The sequence below is a fragment of the Pyrgilauda ruficollis genome, unplaced genomic scaffold (genome assembly GCF_017590135.1).
Source record: "Pyrgilauda ruficollis isolate IOZ18807 unplaced genomic scaffold, ASM1759013v1 scaffold20, whole genome shotgun sequence".
Classification (NCBI taxonomy): domain Eukaryota; kingdom Metazoa; phylum Chordata; class Aves; order Passeriformes; family Passeridae; genus Pyrgilauda; species Pyrgilauda ruficollis.
In genome coordinates, this window is record NW_024519207.1 from 6,161,590 (window position 1) to 6,178,258 (window position 16,669).

At 36.8% G+C, this 16,669-nt stretch overlaps 1 protein-coding gene across 1 annotated transcript in view; it reads left to right on the forward strand.

Annotated features, from left to right (window-relative positions):
* VWA8 (von Willebrand factor A domain containing 8) overlaps positions 1 to 16,669 on the forward strand; it is a 181,970-nt gene that overhangs the window by 95,601 nt on the left and 69,700 nt on the right. The window contains exons 22-26 of the mRNA XM_041466938.1: positions 1,799 to 1,874; positions 2,492 to 2,627; positions 3,986 to 4,105; positions 6,011 to 6,216; positions 14,091 to 14,242. Of these exons, the coding sequence (XP_041322872.1) occupies positions 1,799 to 1,874; positions 2,492 to 2,627; positions 3,986 to 4,105; positions 6,011 to 6,216; positions 14,091 to 14,242 (690 nt within the window). The remainder of the gene's footprint in view (positions 1 to 1,798; positions 1,875 to 2,491; positions 2,628 to 3,985; positions 4,106 to 6,010; positions 6,217 to 14,090; positions 14,243 to 16,669) is intronic.

Here is a 16,669-nt window from a genome sequence, read left to right on the forward strand (position 1 = left end):
ATTTTTGGATCTATTATTGATTTCCCTGTCCAGTGTATAGACTGCTTAGACACACAAGATGACAGTAGAAACTTTGTTTTTGTGTCCACAGTAGGATTTCTAAGATGATAGATTAGTGCTACTGCTTATTTTAGTGATTTAAAAAAATTATATGTTGCAAGTGAATAAAAAGTTAATATAACTATTTGGTGCACGGTTGCCTACTTGTGACAGGGTTAATTGAATTGAATGTGGTCCCATCTTTGTAACCTTTACCTTTCTGGATTAAAGTTCAGATCAAGCAGCTAAACATGTGAAGTCTCTCTGCCCTCTGCTTTATTTCTGTGCATGGAAACTGTGGGATAAATCAATTGTGGCTTAAAACTAAACAAGAAATTATTAGTGATAAGGGACAGAAATCCTGCTGACAGCAGTTTCAAATAAAGGAAGTGTGCAAGTTATCCTCTCAGTTTAAAACTGTATTTGGAAGCTGACCACTTAATAGTGTGCTGCTAACAGTACTGTTTGATTTCCTGTACCCATGGAGCTTATCAGAATTGTTGGTTTTTACAAGGTGTTGCAAAATTAAAGATAGAAGTAAGTGGATGTTTGAAAGAGTGAGTCAGCTAGGCTTAAGCAAACAGTTTTGTTACACAGCACAGCTGTAAAAGGTAAGAGATTTTTGTTGTGTCAAGTGTTACATACAGTGCAAAGGTTACCAACCTTACCAGTGGATCAGTATGTGGATCTCAACCAGTGTTAAGAGAGGTTTTCCTGATGGTTTTGTCCTGTAATCAACCCATCTTCTTTTGACACAAACTAATCCAAATTTTGAAATACAGGAGGAAAGGGATGGCAAAACCAATTTGCCCTAAGATTGAATTTCTTGTTGCCCATGAAAGCATGGGAGTCATGGGGGCCTTCTGTCATGACCCAGGTCTGGATTATTCTCCAGCTCATTGGCCCATCTGAACCCCAAAGTAAATGGGGTTGGTTATACAGATCATGGTGAAGGTCTGGGTAAGTATTTTATAGAATCAGGAGGGGCTTTCCCTAGGTTATGGACATATTTTATCTAGGTGAATCCATTGTGGTGTTGTCTGTTGCTTCACCTTTCTGAGTTGCAACTGTTTGTTTTTTTTTTATCTGTACATTCAGTGGTGGTTAAAATAGATTAAATAGTGACGATTAAGGAATATTGTCATTACAGATTTTAATTAGCTCTATTTTAAGTTTGAAGAAAAGGTAATTGAACAATTCAAAGACAAAATTTCAGAAAGACTCTACTACTGAAGCCTCTGCCCCGTCTAAGAGCTTATACTGTTAATGATATTAAATGTAGCAAGCCAGTAGGGCTTAGAACTAAAAATAATTGATTGTAAGTATTCCATATGATAAGTTGTTGGATTTCTTTGTTTGTAGATTTTTTTTTGCAAGATAATATGTGGAGAAGAACACACAATAACACAGTAACAATTCCTGTTTGTCACATAAATGACAGTTTCAGCATACTTAACTAGAGATAGTAACATCAATAATGTGCCTGCATACAAAAAATACTGATTCTTTTCTCAGGGGTTTTGTTTTCAGGGTTTATGAGAAATGGAGAACTACTGTGAAAGTCCTGGCAGAGTCAGGGATATTCACATTTGACTACTAAGTGGCCACACTGTTGTTCCCAGTTATTCAAGTATTCTAAAAAACATTTTTTCCTCTTAGAAAGAGAGTATTCAGTTTTTCATTTATTAATTTTGCATTTTATTGTAACTAACATTCCTGTGTATTTTTAATTAATGCGATCTGGTTTTCCACATTTCAGGGATACCACTGTACAAAGCCTTACCCTACAGCCTTCTGTAAAGGATGGTCTTATTATATATGAAGATTCACCACTGGTCAGTAGTAGCATTTGGATTTTTGGAAATGGTTTTGATTTAAACTATTGGTGATTTGATTTTTCATGGCACAGTGAGTGAGTATAGTAACAAACATTTTATTAATTTTTATTTGGTCACATTTGTTACATTTGCTGTGACAAATGTGAATAAGATGATGATCTTGGGAGTCCCCACATACAAAATGAGTATGGAAAATAATTTAATATTAACCTGACACATTCTAACTGCCTACTTCTCCTTTGTAGCACCACACACCTATGTGCTAAGTTGGGCTCCAAACTGAATGTTGCAGCCATTCTTCAGTTCTTTCAGCTACATGTTGAAAGTCTAGATGCAAACTGGCTTTGCACATCTCTGCTCTCCAAATCATTCAGTCAAGCTCCTCACTTCCCTCCCTTTCCATCCCTATCCAGGAAAAATGGAAACACCCAACTCTCTTGTCTCACCTGCCTTCTCTTCCTTCTGTTGTGGTTTGGTCACAGCTTATCCCTGTTCTGAGTCCCTTTCTTGTCTCAGTGACACTGAGGTGTCACTGCTGCTCACTGAGAAATCGGTAATTCAGCTGCTTGCAGGGTTTTGGCCAGGAGTGATCTTATGATTCCTTTCTCTTGTAGGTAAAAGCAGTGAAGTTTGGACATATTTTGGTAATTGATGAGGCGGACAAAGCACCAACAAATGTTACCTGTATCTTAAAAACTTTAGTAGAAAGTGGGGAAATGGTTTTGTCAGATGGAAGGCGAATTGTTGCCAGTAAGTAGAGCGAAAGCGTTTTCATTATTTACAGTGAAATGTAGCATGTTGCTGCTTTTCAGTTGCTCAGTAGCAACACAGACCAGTCCAAATGAATAAATTGTTTGTTGCTAAGAAGTTTACAATTAAAGAATTTACAGTCATTTTCTCTAGTACTTTGGCAGTAGCCACTAAGGTTTCTTTAAATTAGCATTCTTGTGATTTTTGCTGAATTAAAAAAAATTAAAATTTTTTTAATTAATTAAAATTAAAAAAAACTCTAAACCCAGAAAGTGTAACTTGACCCCTCTGCCTCTCATTCACCATAAGAAATAAAGATCTGGTTGAGAAAATTATGATCTTGGTTATGCCCATCTAGACAGTTGAGGTATCATTGGATCAGGTCTGGAATGAAGATGAGTATATCTTGGGTCAAAGAGTTAAGAGTTTTATCTAATCAAGTATTGCATGTGCTTACTTGAGTATATGCTTACTTCATTATTTAAATATATCCTGCAGGATGAGGCTATCTGAAATTTGATGGAATTTAATTCATTAGAGTTCCAGGAAATAAATATTTTTCATTATTTTTCAAAAAAAGACTATGTTTGAAGGTATCTCTTGATGCTACTAGACACCATACTTTATATAATAAGTTTTATTTTAACAATATTGGAAATAATGTTTGAATGTAGCAATCATTCAATATCCACATGGCACGCCTGAGTTTTGCTTGTCATTATAAGCTCTAGGTTGGCTTATTCTAAAATATTTTGCTAGCCAGTCCTAATTATTACTGTAGATTTTTTAGAGGCAGTTAAAGGATTTCCAAACACCATGTGCCACTGGAATCATGCTGAAAGGGAACAAGGTTCTGAATGAGGCCAGTCTGAGTAGTTTTGGAGAACCAGAGTCTTCACATAAGTTAAATAATGCATCTCTGTCTTCTCACAAATTTTGAAGTAACCAAGAGGAATTTTGGTCCTGTCTTCCCAGATCAAATAATGTCAGACCTAATAAAATGACATTTTATTCACCATTGGCTTCACCATTTCAGTGAAATTAAATCTAAAGGAAACAGGTAGTCTGCACCCTAAGAACAGTGGATGCATTGTTATGTTTTTTCAGTTAAACACTTTGGTTACATTTTTGTGAAACAAACTATGAAACTTTAAAATGAATGCTAGAAAACTCAGTTGAATGACGTGTAAGAAGCTATTGAGCCCTTTTTTTTGTAACTGTTCTTCTAATTCTAAGAAGAATGTAATTATATTAGAAGAATTTTTCTTCTAAGAATTCTTCACCTAATCTAATTATGTTCATTCATTCAGTATTGCAAAGCTTAGATATGCAAGTAATAAATTTTATTTCTTTTCCAGATCATGCTCATGTAGAGGGGAGAGAAAACGTCATAGTTATTCATCCTGATTTTAGAATGATAGTTCTGGCAAATAGACCTGGATTTCCTTTCTTGGGTAATGACTTTTTTGGCACATTAGGTAAGTGATTCATATTAATTTGTGATCTTTAATAGACTTGACTAATAGAATATCTGTCTTTATTAATTAGATTTCATGAGAAGAAGGAGCTTATGCATATTGACACTTTGTTTCACATAAGACATTAAGACTGTAATGTAAATTTATGTATCTTAATAAAAATGCCCAAACTTGCCCTGAATGGAAAAGCTGTATGTGATCATCTGTGTTAAAACTATTTTGTTTTATGGAATCTGGATGGACATTGCAGACACAAGATTATGGAAATCTTTGTTAATGAGTGTGTAGAGTATACAAATACTGCAAACAAATTAACTGTATACTTGACACCTGACAGCTCTCTCAACTGCTCAGTATTTTTTTTTTTCCCATATCAAACAAGCCACAGCTCAAATACTGTCCTGTTTGGTGCAACAGATGGTAGCTTGATGGATGGTTCTTTTCTTTGCTTTCAGTAGTAAAGGCTACTGTATTTTTGGCTGCTAGCACTGTGCTACCTGCTTCTTATTCTTTATTTGCTTCTCCATGCATATGGCCTTAGTAAAATATGCATGTTTGACAAGATACTGAATTTATCTCAGTATAATGTAAAGCTGTCCAAATTTCACATCAATGATTTTCATATCAACAGAAACCTTATTTTAGAAAGCCCTTGGTAGGTCCCAGAAATTCTGTGTGTCAGCAAAGATTCCCTAGGGCTTCATCCTACAGCAAAAAAAAGAAATTAAGTTGCACAGGGGCAAGTGGTGAAGAATTCATTGGCCTGTATAGCCCATTGTTAGTCTAAATGGGCCTCTGGCAAGGTTTTGGCATTGTTGCTACATGATGGCTGTGAACTGAATACTCTCCAGACTCCACTGACTGTATTATCTATGTTAACTTGGCCTGATATATGCAGGAACTTTAATTTATGTTTTGCCTGTTAATTTTGGCCATAATGCTGAATTCTGCAAGAAATAACATACTCAAAACCTACTCAAAAAAGCAGTTGCAAACTGAATTCCATATTACCTAGTAGTTCTTTGTTTCTCAGGTGAGGTTCCCACTGAATGGACATTCTCTGTCTGAAACTCATTGACTCTGAATTACATCAAGCTGTGCTGCCCCAAGAGAATTTATTGTTGTGTTTATTTTTCATAGCCTAGTTTCCTTCCTTACATGGACCCTTTAAACAAGACCAATCATCCCAGTGTTACTGCTCTTGATCCGCATGGCAGAGGTGTGGTTGGGGTCTTTGGGGTTCTTTATTAATATTATTTTTCCAACTTAGGGTCTCTTCTGCTTTTAATTCGTCCTTTTCCTGCAGGATCTGATCATGCTTCTTCAAAGTTTTGTACAACTGTTCAGAGATTTTTTATGAATAAACTCAATTTATAGATTGTTTGGTATCAATATAATGCTAATGTATGGAAATAATGTCTTGCCAATTTTCTTACCATATTTCAAGACAGGCAGGGAGAAAAGATAAGATAAATTCAGTATTTCCTCTAGACCTCTTAATTGGGTTTGCATTAGGGCCTTCCTGCATTTCAAAATTTCCCTGCATTCTGTGGTGTTTGAAGGAGTTAAAAAATTGGTTCCATTCAACCAGTTCTGTTTTCTTAAAATCTTTTTTCTCTTATATTTTCCTGCATTCATTTGACTTGTGTTTCTTCTTGAAGTTAATTTCTCCCTCATGATACCAACTTCATTAAAACAGCAGGAGAGATCTCTGTGTTTCCAGAAACCTCAATGTTCTTCATAGCTTGTACTTCACCTTTTTTACAGTTTTAGCAAATTGGTACTCAGCATTCTTTTGAGTCTTATCTTTTCTATTAAAGGTCCAGTATTAAACTTAAAGGGGCTGTTGTGATGCTACTTCTTTATAAATTATCTAACTTTGTGCTTTTTCTTTTTTCTTTGTAGGGGACATTTTTAGTTGCCATGCTGTTGATAATCCCAAACCACAGTCAGAACTGGCAATGCTTAAACAATATGGTCCTGATGTTCCAGAGGCCATTCTGCAGAAACTGGTAGCTGCTTTTGGAGAGCTCAGGAGCTTAGCTGACCAAGGAATTATTAACTACCCCTATTCAACTAGAGAAGTTGTGAACATTGTAAAACATTTACAGGTACAGTACATCAGATTTAATTGAAAACTTGAGTTCATCAATACTAATGTTTTAATGCCTGAAGGTTTCAGAAAGAAGATACCATTATTGTTCATGCGTTTTTATTTAATTCTTGTGAATCACTTTACATTTTTAAAGGAGCATAATATTAAAGATGCTCAGATAGTTGGAGGGTAAGGATCACAGATGTACATGGGCAAATATTTTTTCTGCATATTTATTTATCGATAGAAAAAAAACTCTATAAATCTATTTTTCTGCTGTGTGAGAAAAAATTGCATAGTGTGAATACTGTGTGTAATGTTCATACTGGACCTCATTATAAAACACCACATTCAACATACAATACTTCCAGGACAGTACAACTGTTCATTTTTATTTGCTATGAAATTTGTGGGTTTAATCCTTTCCTGTGAAAAAAAAACAAATTCCTGCTGCATAACAATAGTACATCTGTAGTGGATTTTTTCTAAGGAAAATGCTAGATGGGTAGCAACTCACCAAGGGAATATGTAGGATTCATGATTACTTTCTACACACATTTAACTGCAAAATGCTGAATTCTGATTTAATGATGACCTGGTTTTTAAATATAATAGTAAAGTCTGACTTCTGACTTAATAAATTGAAGGATTTTTTTTGCCTGAAGTATTTGAAATATAAAGTGTCTTAATGCTCTTTGAAATAGCAGTGCTTTTATTTTGTTCTGTTTATAGTTCTAAAATTGGTAGTTTGTTAATTTATAGGCCATTTCTTCAATTATTGAATCCTAGATATTTTTTAAATAGTGGAAATTAATGTAATTAATACAATTAGAATACAATTTCTCACAAATTTGGACCTACTGCTCCTGTGTTTTGTGCTGCGTAGTATAACAAGATTGCATGATAGTTTTGTGTTTGTGGTCATGTACATATTCACACACATTCAGCCATATACACAGACATTCAGATCCTGCGGGGTGGAATTACTACTTTTAAAAATCTTCATGTACATTTCTGGGGAGGATAGATTTTTGTGTTCTGTGGTCTCTAGAGTGCAAGAAGATCTCAAGACAAACTGATGCTACTATGTTATCAATAATAGAAAGAAAAAATAATGCTCTTTAACTTTGTGCTGAGGGTTAGGAAGATTCAGACCTAAAGGCTGAGGAATCCAAATAAACACATAAGCAAAGCAGTCTCTTAGGATCCATTACCAGCTGATAGGTATTTGTTTACAACCTGATAGAACATGTACATGCTGATCTCTAAACACAGTTATATTCAAAATGACAGTGGAAAAATTACAGACTTGAGAATATTTGTTGTGCTGCTGAGAAGCTAATTTTTTAAGGTGTTCGTTAAATTAACTCCTTTTTGTCTTCATACCTTTCTGCTCTTCCTACCTTTCTTCCTAGCTTCTTTCCTTCATTATCTATCTCCAAGTAACCTGAAGTTGTACTGATTTCTGTTGGTGATTGGTGCAAAAACATAAGACTTAATTGTTGTTTTATTTGAGTGTGAACAGCATCTAATTGGAGATTGAAAGAGCTGCATTGCTAATTGTCTTAAGGGCTCTTGCTGTCTGCTTCTGTCTCCTTCACTTAAGCAGATTAGTACAGTGACTTGAACCTGGACATTGGGGAAGTTTCCCGTCTGCTAAGCTTTCACCTCTTTCAAAGTGTAAATATCCAAATACATCTCCAACATGCATCTTTGACTTGTTTTGTAACATTTTCAAGATCCCAGTCTCATCGCAAGAATGCAACATTTTGTTTACTGTAACTTGGTTTTCAATCTGAATAATAAAAAAACTGAGAGTAGCCAAATGTAAACAATGAATATAAACATAATGGTTATTCCAAAGCAAGAAACTTTTAGGTCTTCAGGTAGAGAAGAAAGAGGAAGGAGGGAAATGAGTCAATAAAATTGCTGGTCCTTAGGAAGGAAGGAGGGAAGTTAGTCATGTTGTTAAACAATTTCCCTTACAGCAGTTCCACAGCCCTGCTCTCTTTGTACTATTGTGTTGATTTCTTTCACATAATTTTGGAATTTTTGCTTGTGTAAAAAAAGTTGGATGTTTTGGAATCAAAATTGCTTTTGATTACTGTTGTCTGAGAGCACATCTGAGCATCAGGGCTAGTCAGTTAAAAATATACTGATTGTTATGGTATCAGCATATTGTTAGGCTAATCTCTGACTGTGACCAATTGTGATCTTCAGCATTTAGCATACACATAAGGAGTGCAGCTACAAGATTATCCTCCCCTAAAGATTATGCAAGTAGGGAACATGTGGTAATTTAGTTGTAGTTTAGACGTTCTGTTCAGAGCTAGGTTGCCTCTATACTAACTTTTTCTTAGGGAAAGGTGTTTTTGGTGATGCTTGAGACACCAAATTATTTTGAAGGCCCAAAACTACAGGCATAGGGAGGGAGTGTTGTCTAATGCAGGTACCTAACTTGATTGCTGCAACTTTTTCTCCTCACATTCTGTATCAGGAATTTGGGTCCTGCGGCTCTAGTTGGCAGGTGACCTGGATACAGCCTTTTTGTCTTGCTCGCCTCTAGTTTTCAGACTGTCAAATGTCAAAAGTCTTTATGTTAATAGTAGCTTATGGGTAAGCTCAGAAGCTCTGCCCTTGCTCTGTTGGGTTACCATAAAGTGCCTATAACCAGGGTATGCTGTGACTGCTTCTCTGCAATCTAATATGCTGTTTTTCATGAGACCTTGGTAGGTGTTAATCAGGAAAGCCACATTAGTCTAAATAAATTGACAATAGCTTTTTTACCAACTCTTCTTTAGTTTCAGAAAGCTGAGATTTTTTTCCTCTCGGTCATCTTTCTTGTTTATGTCTGAGATTGCTTCCTAATACTAAGCACTAGTACAACAGTTTTCGAGCAGTAAATGCCTAAGAAAACTTCTGGCCCCGAAGTTTACTTGTCATCAAGTTTTAAGGCCTATTCAATAAACTTTTGTGGTAAGATAGTGCCTTTTTTTTTCAATGTTCAGCCTAATCTCAAAAGGAAACTAGGCTTATCAAATAACAGTTTATATCCCCTTCTCACTTTGCTGCCTAGTAACCTTTTGCCCTTTTGGCCAGTCACAATGGATCTCAGTTATCAATTTTCAAAGATAATTAGGTTTTCTGCTAGTTTAATCAAAATCAGTGGCTATGTGACAGAGAAGAGCTGATTGAAATTGCAGGGGAAGAATTCAGCTGTTTCATTTGGCAGTAGATGATGCCCACTAAAGACCCGAGTACTGGTTAATCCATTACTATGTCTGTCACTCAGGATGAGCCATAGACATGGTGCTTCTGGCCCTGCTGAAGGACAACTGAGGAGGCACAGAGAGAGCTGGCAACATTCAGTAAAAGGGCATAGGGGTGGATGTAAGGGGAAACCAAGAGCACAGGTATCTGTGCCACAATCAGTTATCTGAAGGCACCAAGATACATAGGGAAATAAGCATTAGTGAGAACACAAGGTAGAAGTCTAAACAAAAAGTCTGGACTCATTACAGACTGAATACCAGATAATTTATCGTTTTCTTTTCAGGGCAGTGGTAGAAGTGCAGTAGACCTCAATGGGTATAGCATATTTGAATTAAGATTCTTGATTTCTACTGGAAATTATACAATTTTGCTCATAGACTGTAGCAATACATATCCTCATGGAATGTAAGAGAAAAAAAATACAGCTTTTTCACCAGGTCAAATTCTCTATCAAATAAAGCATACAATCTATAAATAAAAATATACAATTGTTGAAAGCAAAAAACTATGTTACATAGTATTTTAAGGAATAGCCAAGAATCTAAGCTGTGAAAATAATCTAAGGTACATACAGTAGTGTTAGTTTTAAGGGGAAGAATCAGTGAATGACAGCCAGAAAGACTGATAAGAGATCAATATTTTCTCTAGTAATCTCATTTTAAAAATCAGTGGAAACCAAATGATTTTTTTTTTAATGTTCAGTTCAAGTCCCAAACAGTCAACATCTTTTTTTTCTTGTCTTTTTCTTTTTTTTTGCTTTTAAGTGAACTGTCATTTCCTTTCTTCAGGAAGCAGTTGTCCAAGCAGTTATTAAAGAGGTATTGGATTTGTTCTGGTTGAAACAGGAGAGTTGTGATTTTTTAAAATTACTGAAGTAGAGGACCTTTGTACAAGTAGCTTGTGTTCCCAGAAGCCATCTGTTGTACCTCAGGAAATTTTTTATGATGTCCTGCTGACACAAGGGGCATGGAACTGTTGAGGCAATTCATTGCAGAAAAGTGTATTGATGACAGAATTTATGCAGTGATTCAGAAAACTGCAGACATACTTGGAGACTTCTAGGGAAAACTGGATATTATCTGAAGTATTTGACCAAGGTTTCTGCAGTACCTGGTGCAGGGAGGTTCATGAGTGAATTAGATACCTTGGTACCAGTGTGTTGGTTGTGCTTTCACTGAGAAGAACAGAGAAAACACAGTATTCATCATATAAATGTTGTTTCAACATGATTCTCTACTTTTTACTGGTGGAATTAAAAGTGTAGAAGTTAGCACTTTCACTACTAAACATTGTCATGAACTTTTTCAATTCACATTTAGTGAATTATATTATACATTTAGTGTTTAGTTAGAATAGATGATGGGAGAATGGGTTTAGTACCTGTTTCATTGTACTTGTTACTTTGTTAGAACTAGGTGTTGTAACAAGGATGGCACAGGCTGTAGAACAATTTTATATTATCCACAATAACTTGTGTTTTTCTAAGCTGTAATGATGCAGCACTTCTAATAGGTCCCTCAGATTTAAAAAGCAGAACATAGTTTAATATGCTTTTATAGCAACACTAGTATTAAAATATTCTGTGCCTTGTACACCACAGATAAAAAAAGGTTTGTACAAGCTTAATTTAGCAGTGGTTTTCTAGTCTATCACAGTGACTACCTAATTTTAGTATTGCTTGTGTCACAGGTATTTTATTACCAAGATCAGATATTTATAAAGTCAGGAAAATATTAAACTCCTAATGCTGATATTTGATTAAGAGTATAGGTCAAAGCATTTCTGAAATTCTTCTGTTTATTTCTGTTTTAATTTTTAATCAGGATTCAAATATCTGTATTTTTAATACATTTATAAACTTCTCTGACACTTAAGTCTATTTTTCAAGTTCTCTGTACCAGCCTAGCTCACTAATGGGGAAAAAAAACAATTAAGACTACAACTTCTTAAAATATCTCTCCACGAGTTTATTTTCATCACTGCAAATGTGCCATACTGAGATGGAAGTGTCTAGGTCCTTGTCTGAAAAATCTAGTATTTGAATGAAAGGCCTGTGGAGAAAAAGTGAGACATTTTTAAATAGAAAAATTCTCACTCCAATCTCTTGCCAAAAAAAAAGGATAAAATAAATCGTTTAGGCAAGTTAGGTGGTAAAGTTCCAGGATATAGAGCAAGTTGATAATTATTATTTTAAATTCTTTTTATTTGGTTTGCTCTGTTTACATCTGTGGTGGGCTAACCCTGGCTGGATGCCGGTGCCCACCAAATCTATTCTGTCACTCACCTCCTCAGCTGGGAAGAGAAAATATAATGAAATGCCTGTAGAATAAGATAAAGTCGGGGAGAGATCACTCACCAATTACTGGCATGGGCAAAATAGACTTGACTTGAAGAAATTAGTTTAATTTATAGCAAATCAAATCAGAGTAGGAAGATGAGAAATAAACACAGATCTTAAAACACCTTCCCCTACTCCTTCCTTATTCCCAAGCTCAACTTCACTCCTGCTTTTCTCTACCTCCTCCCCTTCAGCAGCACAAGAGGATGGGGAAAGGGGGCTCTGATCAGTTCTTCACATGTTGTCTCTGCCACCACTTTCTCCTCAGGGGGAGGGCTCCTCACTGACTTCCCCTGCTCCAGTGCGGGGGCCCTCCCATAGGAAACAGTCCTCCATGAGCTTCTCTATTGTGAGTCCTTCCCACTGGCTGCAGTTCTGCAGGAACGGCTCCAGCCTGGGGCCCTTCCACAGGGTCACAAATTCTGCCAGCAAACCTGCTCCAGCATGGGCTCTTCTCCCCACAGGGCCACAAGTCCTGCCAGGAGCCTGCTTCAGTGTGGGCTTCTCACAGCCAGAGGTCACAGCCTCCTTTTGGCGTATACCTACTCCAGCTTTAGGTCCTCCACCTCAGTGGCTTTCTTAATCAATGACATCAGTTTCTCTGAGTGGTTTTCTGATATTAAAAATTCTTCATTTCTCTTACAGAATCCTAGAATAGTTTTGGCTGGAAAGCACTTAAAACATATTCTAGTTCCCTGCTGCTGTGGGAAGGGACACCTTCCACTAGACCAGCTTGCTCAAAGCCCCATCTAATGTGTCCTTGAGCACTTCAGGAATGGGGCATCTACAACTTCTCTGGACAGCTATGCCAGTGACTCATGACCCTCATAGTAATGAATTTCTTCCTAATACCAGATCTAAATCTGCCCTTTTTCTGTTTAAAGCAATTCCCCCTTGTCCTATTACTACATGCCCTTCCAGTCCCTCTCCATCTCTCTTATAACCCCTTTTAGATACTGGAAGGTGTTAAAAGGTCCCCTTAGAGTTTTCGCTCAGCCTGTCTTCACAGGAGAGGTGCTCCAGCCCTCTGATCATCTTTGAGGCCCTCCTATGGACTCAGTCCAGCAGGTTCTTTCTTATGTTGAGAACCCCAGAGCTGGCTGTAGCACTGCAGGTGGGCTCTCAGTAGAGCAGAGCAGAGGGGCAGAATCCCCTCCCTCACCCGCACTGCTTTCAGTGCAGCCCAAGACACATTTGGCTTTCTGGGCTGCAAGTGCACCTTGCCTGGTGTGTGCCTGGCATGTCCAATTGCCATGTCCAATTTCTCACCTTCCAGCACTCCCAAGTCCTTGTCAGAGCTGCTCTCAATCTGTTCATCCTCTAGCCTGTGCTGATTCAAGGCACACAGCCTTGTTGAACCTCATGAAACTCCTGTGGCCCCACTTCTCCACCTGTCTAGGTCCCTCCAGACAGCATTCCATCCCACAAGCATGTATCAGTCAGCTTGGTGTCATCTGGAAGTTTTCTGGGAGTGCACTCAATCCTGCTGTTCATTGTAAATAATAAACAGTCCTGGTCCCAGTACAGGCCCCCAAGGTCTGTACTGACATTTGTCACACTTCTCCATTGGGACCTTGAGCCATTGACCACTACTCTCTAGATGCAACCATCCAACCATTTAATTCCTCATTCAGAATAATCAATCCAGCACAGTAACAAAACTTTAATTTCTGCTAAAGATACTAATGAAAGTCTGATAAATATTTGGGGCTTTTAAATGTACATAGCACATTTCAACTAGTATTTTTCTCTAAGAAAAAAAAAATAAATTTGTGAATCTTAAGTTAATTTCTCTGTCTACTAAAATCCATCATGACCTAAAATAGTTTTTATTAACCAAGCAGTGTGTTATCTGCTTCTCTATATTAAACAAAGTCAGAATTCTTTAATTAATTGTTTGTGTGAATTATATGAATGTGTGTCTTTTTATCAGATCTTCATGGTTTACAAAAAGCAAATTTTAAGAATACAAGCTAGTATTAATTATATTCTCCAATGATTACACCATCTTGTGTATAATGAAATTAATTCTTTAAACCATTAATGGTGTTTAGTGTTAAATAATTGTCACATGCTTTTTTTTGTTTAAATCAAGTTTAGTGTCAGTAATTTCATTCTGATTTGAAATGATGTCCTGAAAATGAAAAGTAAAGATTACTTCAGAACTCATCTGTCAATCAAAGTTACTGTTACAATTGTTCATTTTAGAAGTACGTAATGATGTGCTGTAACTTAATAGATAGTCACTAAAAGAAATTTGGTGGTCTGTGTCTTTACAGAAATTTCCATCTGAAGGACTCGCAAATGTTGTTCGAAATGTATTTGACTTTGACTCATACAACAGTGAAATGCGTGAAATTTTATACAACACTTTGCACAAATATGGGATACCTATTGGAGCAAAACCGACCAATGTACAGCTGGCCAAGGAGTAAGAATAACATAAGATATATATTAAGAAGATATATTATTTCTGTTTCTCATGATCACTTTATAAGTGTGTTATTTTGCTGCTAATTGATTTTAAAACAACCTGAAATTCTTGGAAGTCAATCCTCCACTGGTTCAAATTTATAATCTTCCAAACAAGTTGCAACAATATAAATTACTTCATGATTATTTGCTTATTATTAATATTTAATCTATAACGTCCATGTACATATTAATAGCTTGTAAGATAAACAGGTATATCTTAATAAAGGGAAATACTTGTTTCTTCTCCTGTGTTTTTAATTCAATTCCAATATACTTCTGTCCTGTTACTTATCACCTAAGTCTGCAGAAAAAGAAGTTGTCTTCAGTGGTAACTGGGTTTTGTTTTTGATGCTCACAGAGGGCTCTACAAAAGTATTTCTCCTGAATGGAGCAGTGTATGTAAGCTCAAAGAACTTTTGTATGTGTCTGTAAATCACTGTTATTCTTTAATTATGTTACTGCTTGACATATTACACCATATACTTCTTTTGCAGAGGTTAGAATCAAACCAGCTGCATTATGTAGTAATGCCCTCCCACCTTCAAGCCACCCCCAACTCTGTGAGGAATGAAAGCTGGAGAGATACTTTTTACAAGGGCCTTTATGGACAGGACAAGGGGGAATGGCTTTAAACTGAAAGAGGGTATGTTTAGATCAGATATTAGGAAGAAATTCTTTACTGTGAGGTTGGTGAGACACTGGAACAGGTCACTCAGAGAAGTTGTGGATGCCCCCTCCCTGTAAATGTTCAAGGCCACTACAATGTTGGGCAGGGCTTTGAACAGCCTGGTCTAGTGGAAGGTGTCCCTTCCCATGGCAGGGGGGATTGAAACCAGATGATCATTAAGGTTCTTTACAACCCAAACTATTCTATGATTCTGTGAAACAAATGTGTAATACATTCTTCCAAAATTCACAGAAAACAGGCTTAAGTAGATCATATTAAAAAACAATTAGAAAACTTACTCTGTCTTGAGCTCTAATACATAATTTATTTAAGAAGAAACAAATATTTCCCTTTCACGGAGAAAGCTTTATGGATATATGGAAAATTGAGTTTGTCACATGACATACGTACTTCATATTTGCTGGGGAGGGACTGATTTTTATGTCATGATGGTGATTCTGGTGTGGGTGAGTGAGCACTGGACCAAATTGCCCAGAGAGGTTGTGGAGTGTCTCTTATTGGAGATATTCAAGAACCTTTGGATGCAACCCTGTGCCATGTGCTCCAGGGTGACCCTGCTTGAGCAGTGAGGTTGAAGCAGATGACCACTGTGGTCCTTTCCAGCCTTACACATTCTGTGGTGTTAAGTGTCCATGTGTAGGTTTCTCCTGCTGCAGCACCACTGTTATCATGTCTAATATCCTACATATAATTGTTAAAAAAGATTAGCAGAGTAGTGCCTGTGGTGTACCTTTTGATTTTGTTGACAGGACTATTACATGCCTGGGGAGCCAGTACTTGAGCAGTGACAAAGTCTGTCAAATTGACAGAACACACTTGAAACTCCTGCTGTAATTTCTTTGCTGAACTTGGTAATTTCTATTTTAACTAATTACAATTAGTAATTAGTCATAGTTTTTGAGAAATTTGGTCTTTGTATCATTTTAGAAGTATTAGATGTGGGAGAGCATTCTTTAGTAATGAGACAGTCAGAGGTTTAGGAAACATAACAGAAAGATTGCTGTAACTGGGGACTGCTCTAGAAGTGAGCAGTGACTTCTGCAAGTGAGAAGATAAAAGAAAAATGTAATTATATTGAACTAAAGATAATCAGCTGATCATTTTGAATTCATCACTGAGGTTTTATAGGACAGGTTGCACCAAGGATGACAGGCTTACAAGATCCCCACAAGATTCTCATCAAAAACTTCACTAGACAGGCAGCTATGAGCACGTAATTTGTACACGGAAGGCCCAGGGGAGGAGAAGCTACAGGAGCAGTTCACACACAGCTGATAAAAACAACTTTTTCTTAGATCTCACTGTGCTGGACTGAGCACTTGGCTTTGATGATCTGTCCACCCTACCTGTCTTGGTCTCAATCCCTCACACTCATCCACTACAGCTGGCATTTCAGGTTCTAACCCTCCATTGTAAGACAACCTTGATTTTTGGTCATAAGATTCACCCCTATGGAGCTTGTAAGCCACAGGTGGATCACCTTGAATTACAGTCACATCTTTCATGTTTAGGCACAGTTGATTGTGTCTTGAGGTTTAAGAATATTGAAATAATCTCTCCAAATCTGTTCCAGCCCATATTGCAATCTCTCATGATGGACAAACACATTGAGGTAATTGGGTATATGTTGTTTGGACTGCTGCAGAAAAGATACTGGAATACTGACCTCTCTATTTCCCATGAATCTGAGACTAG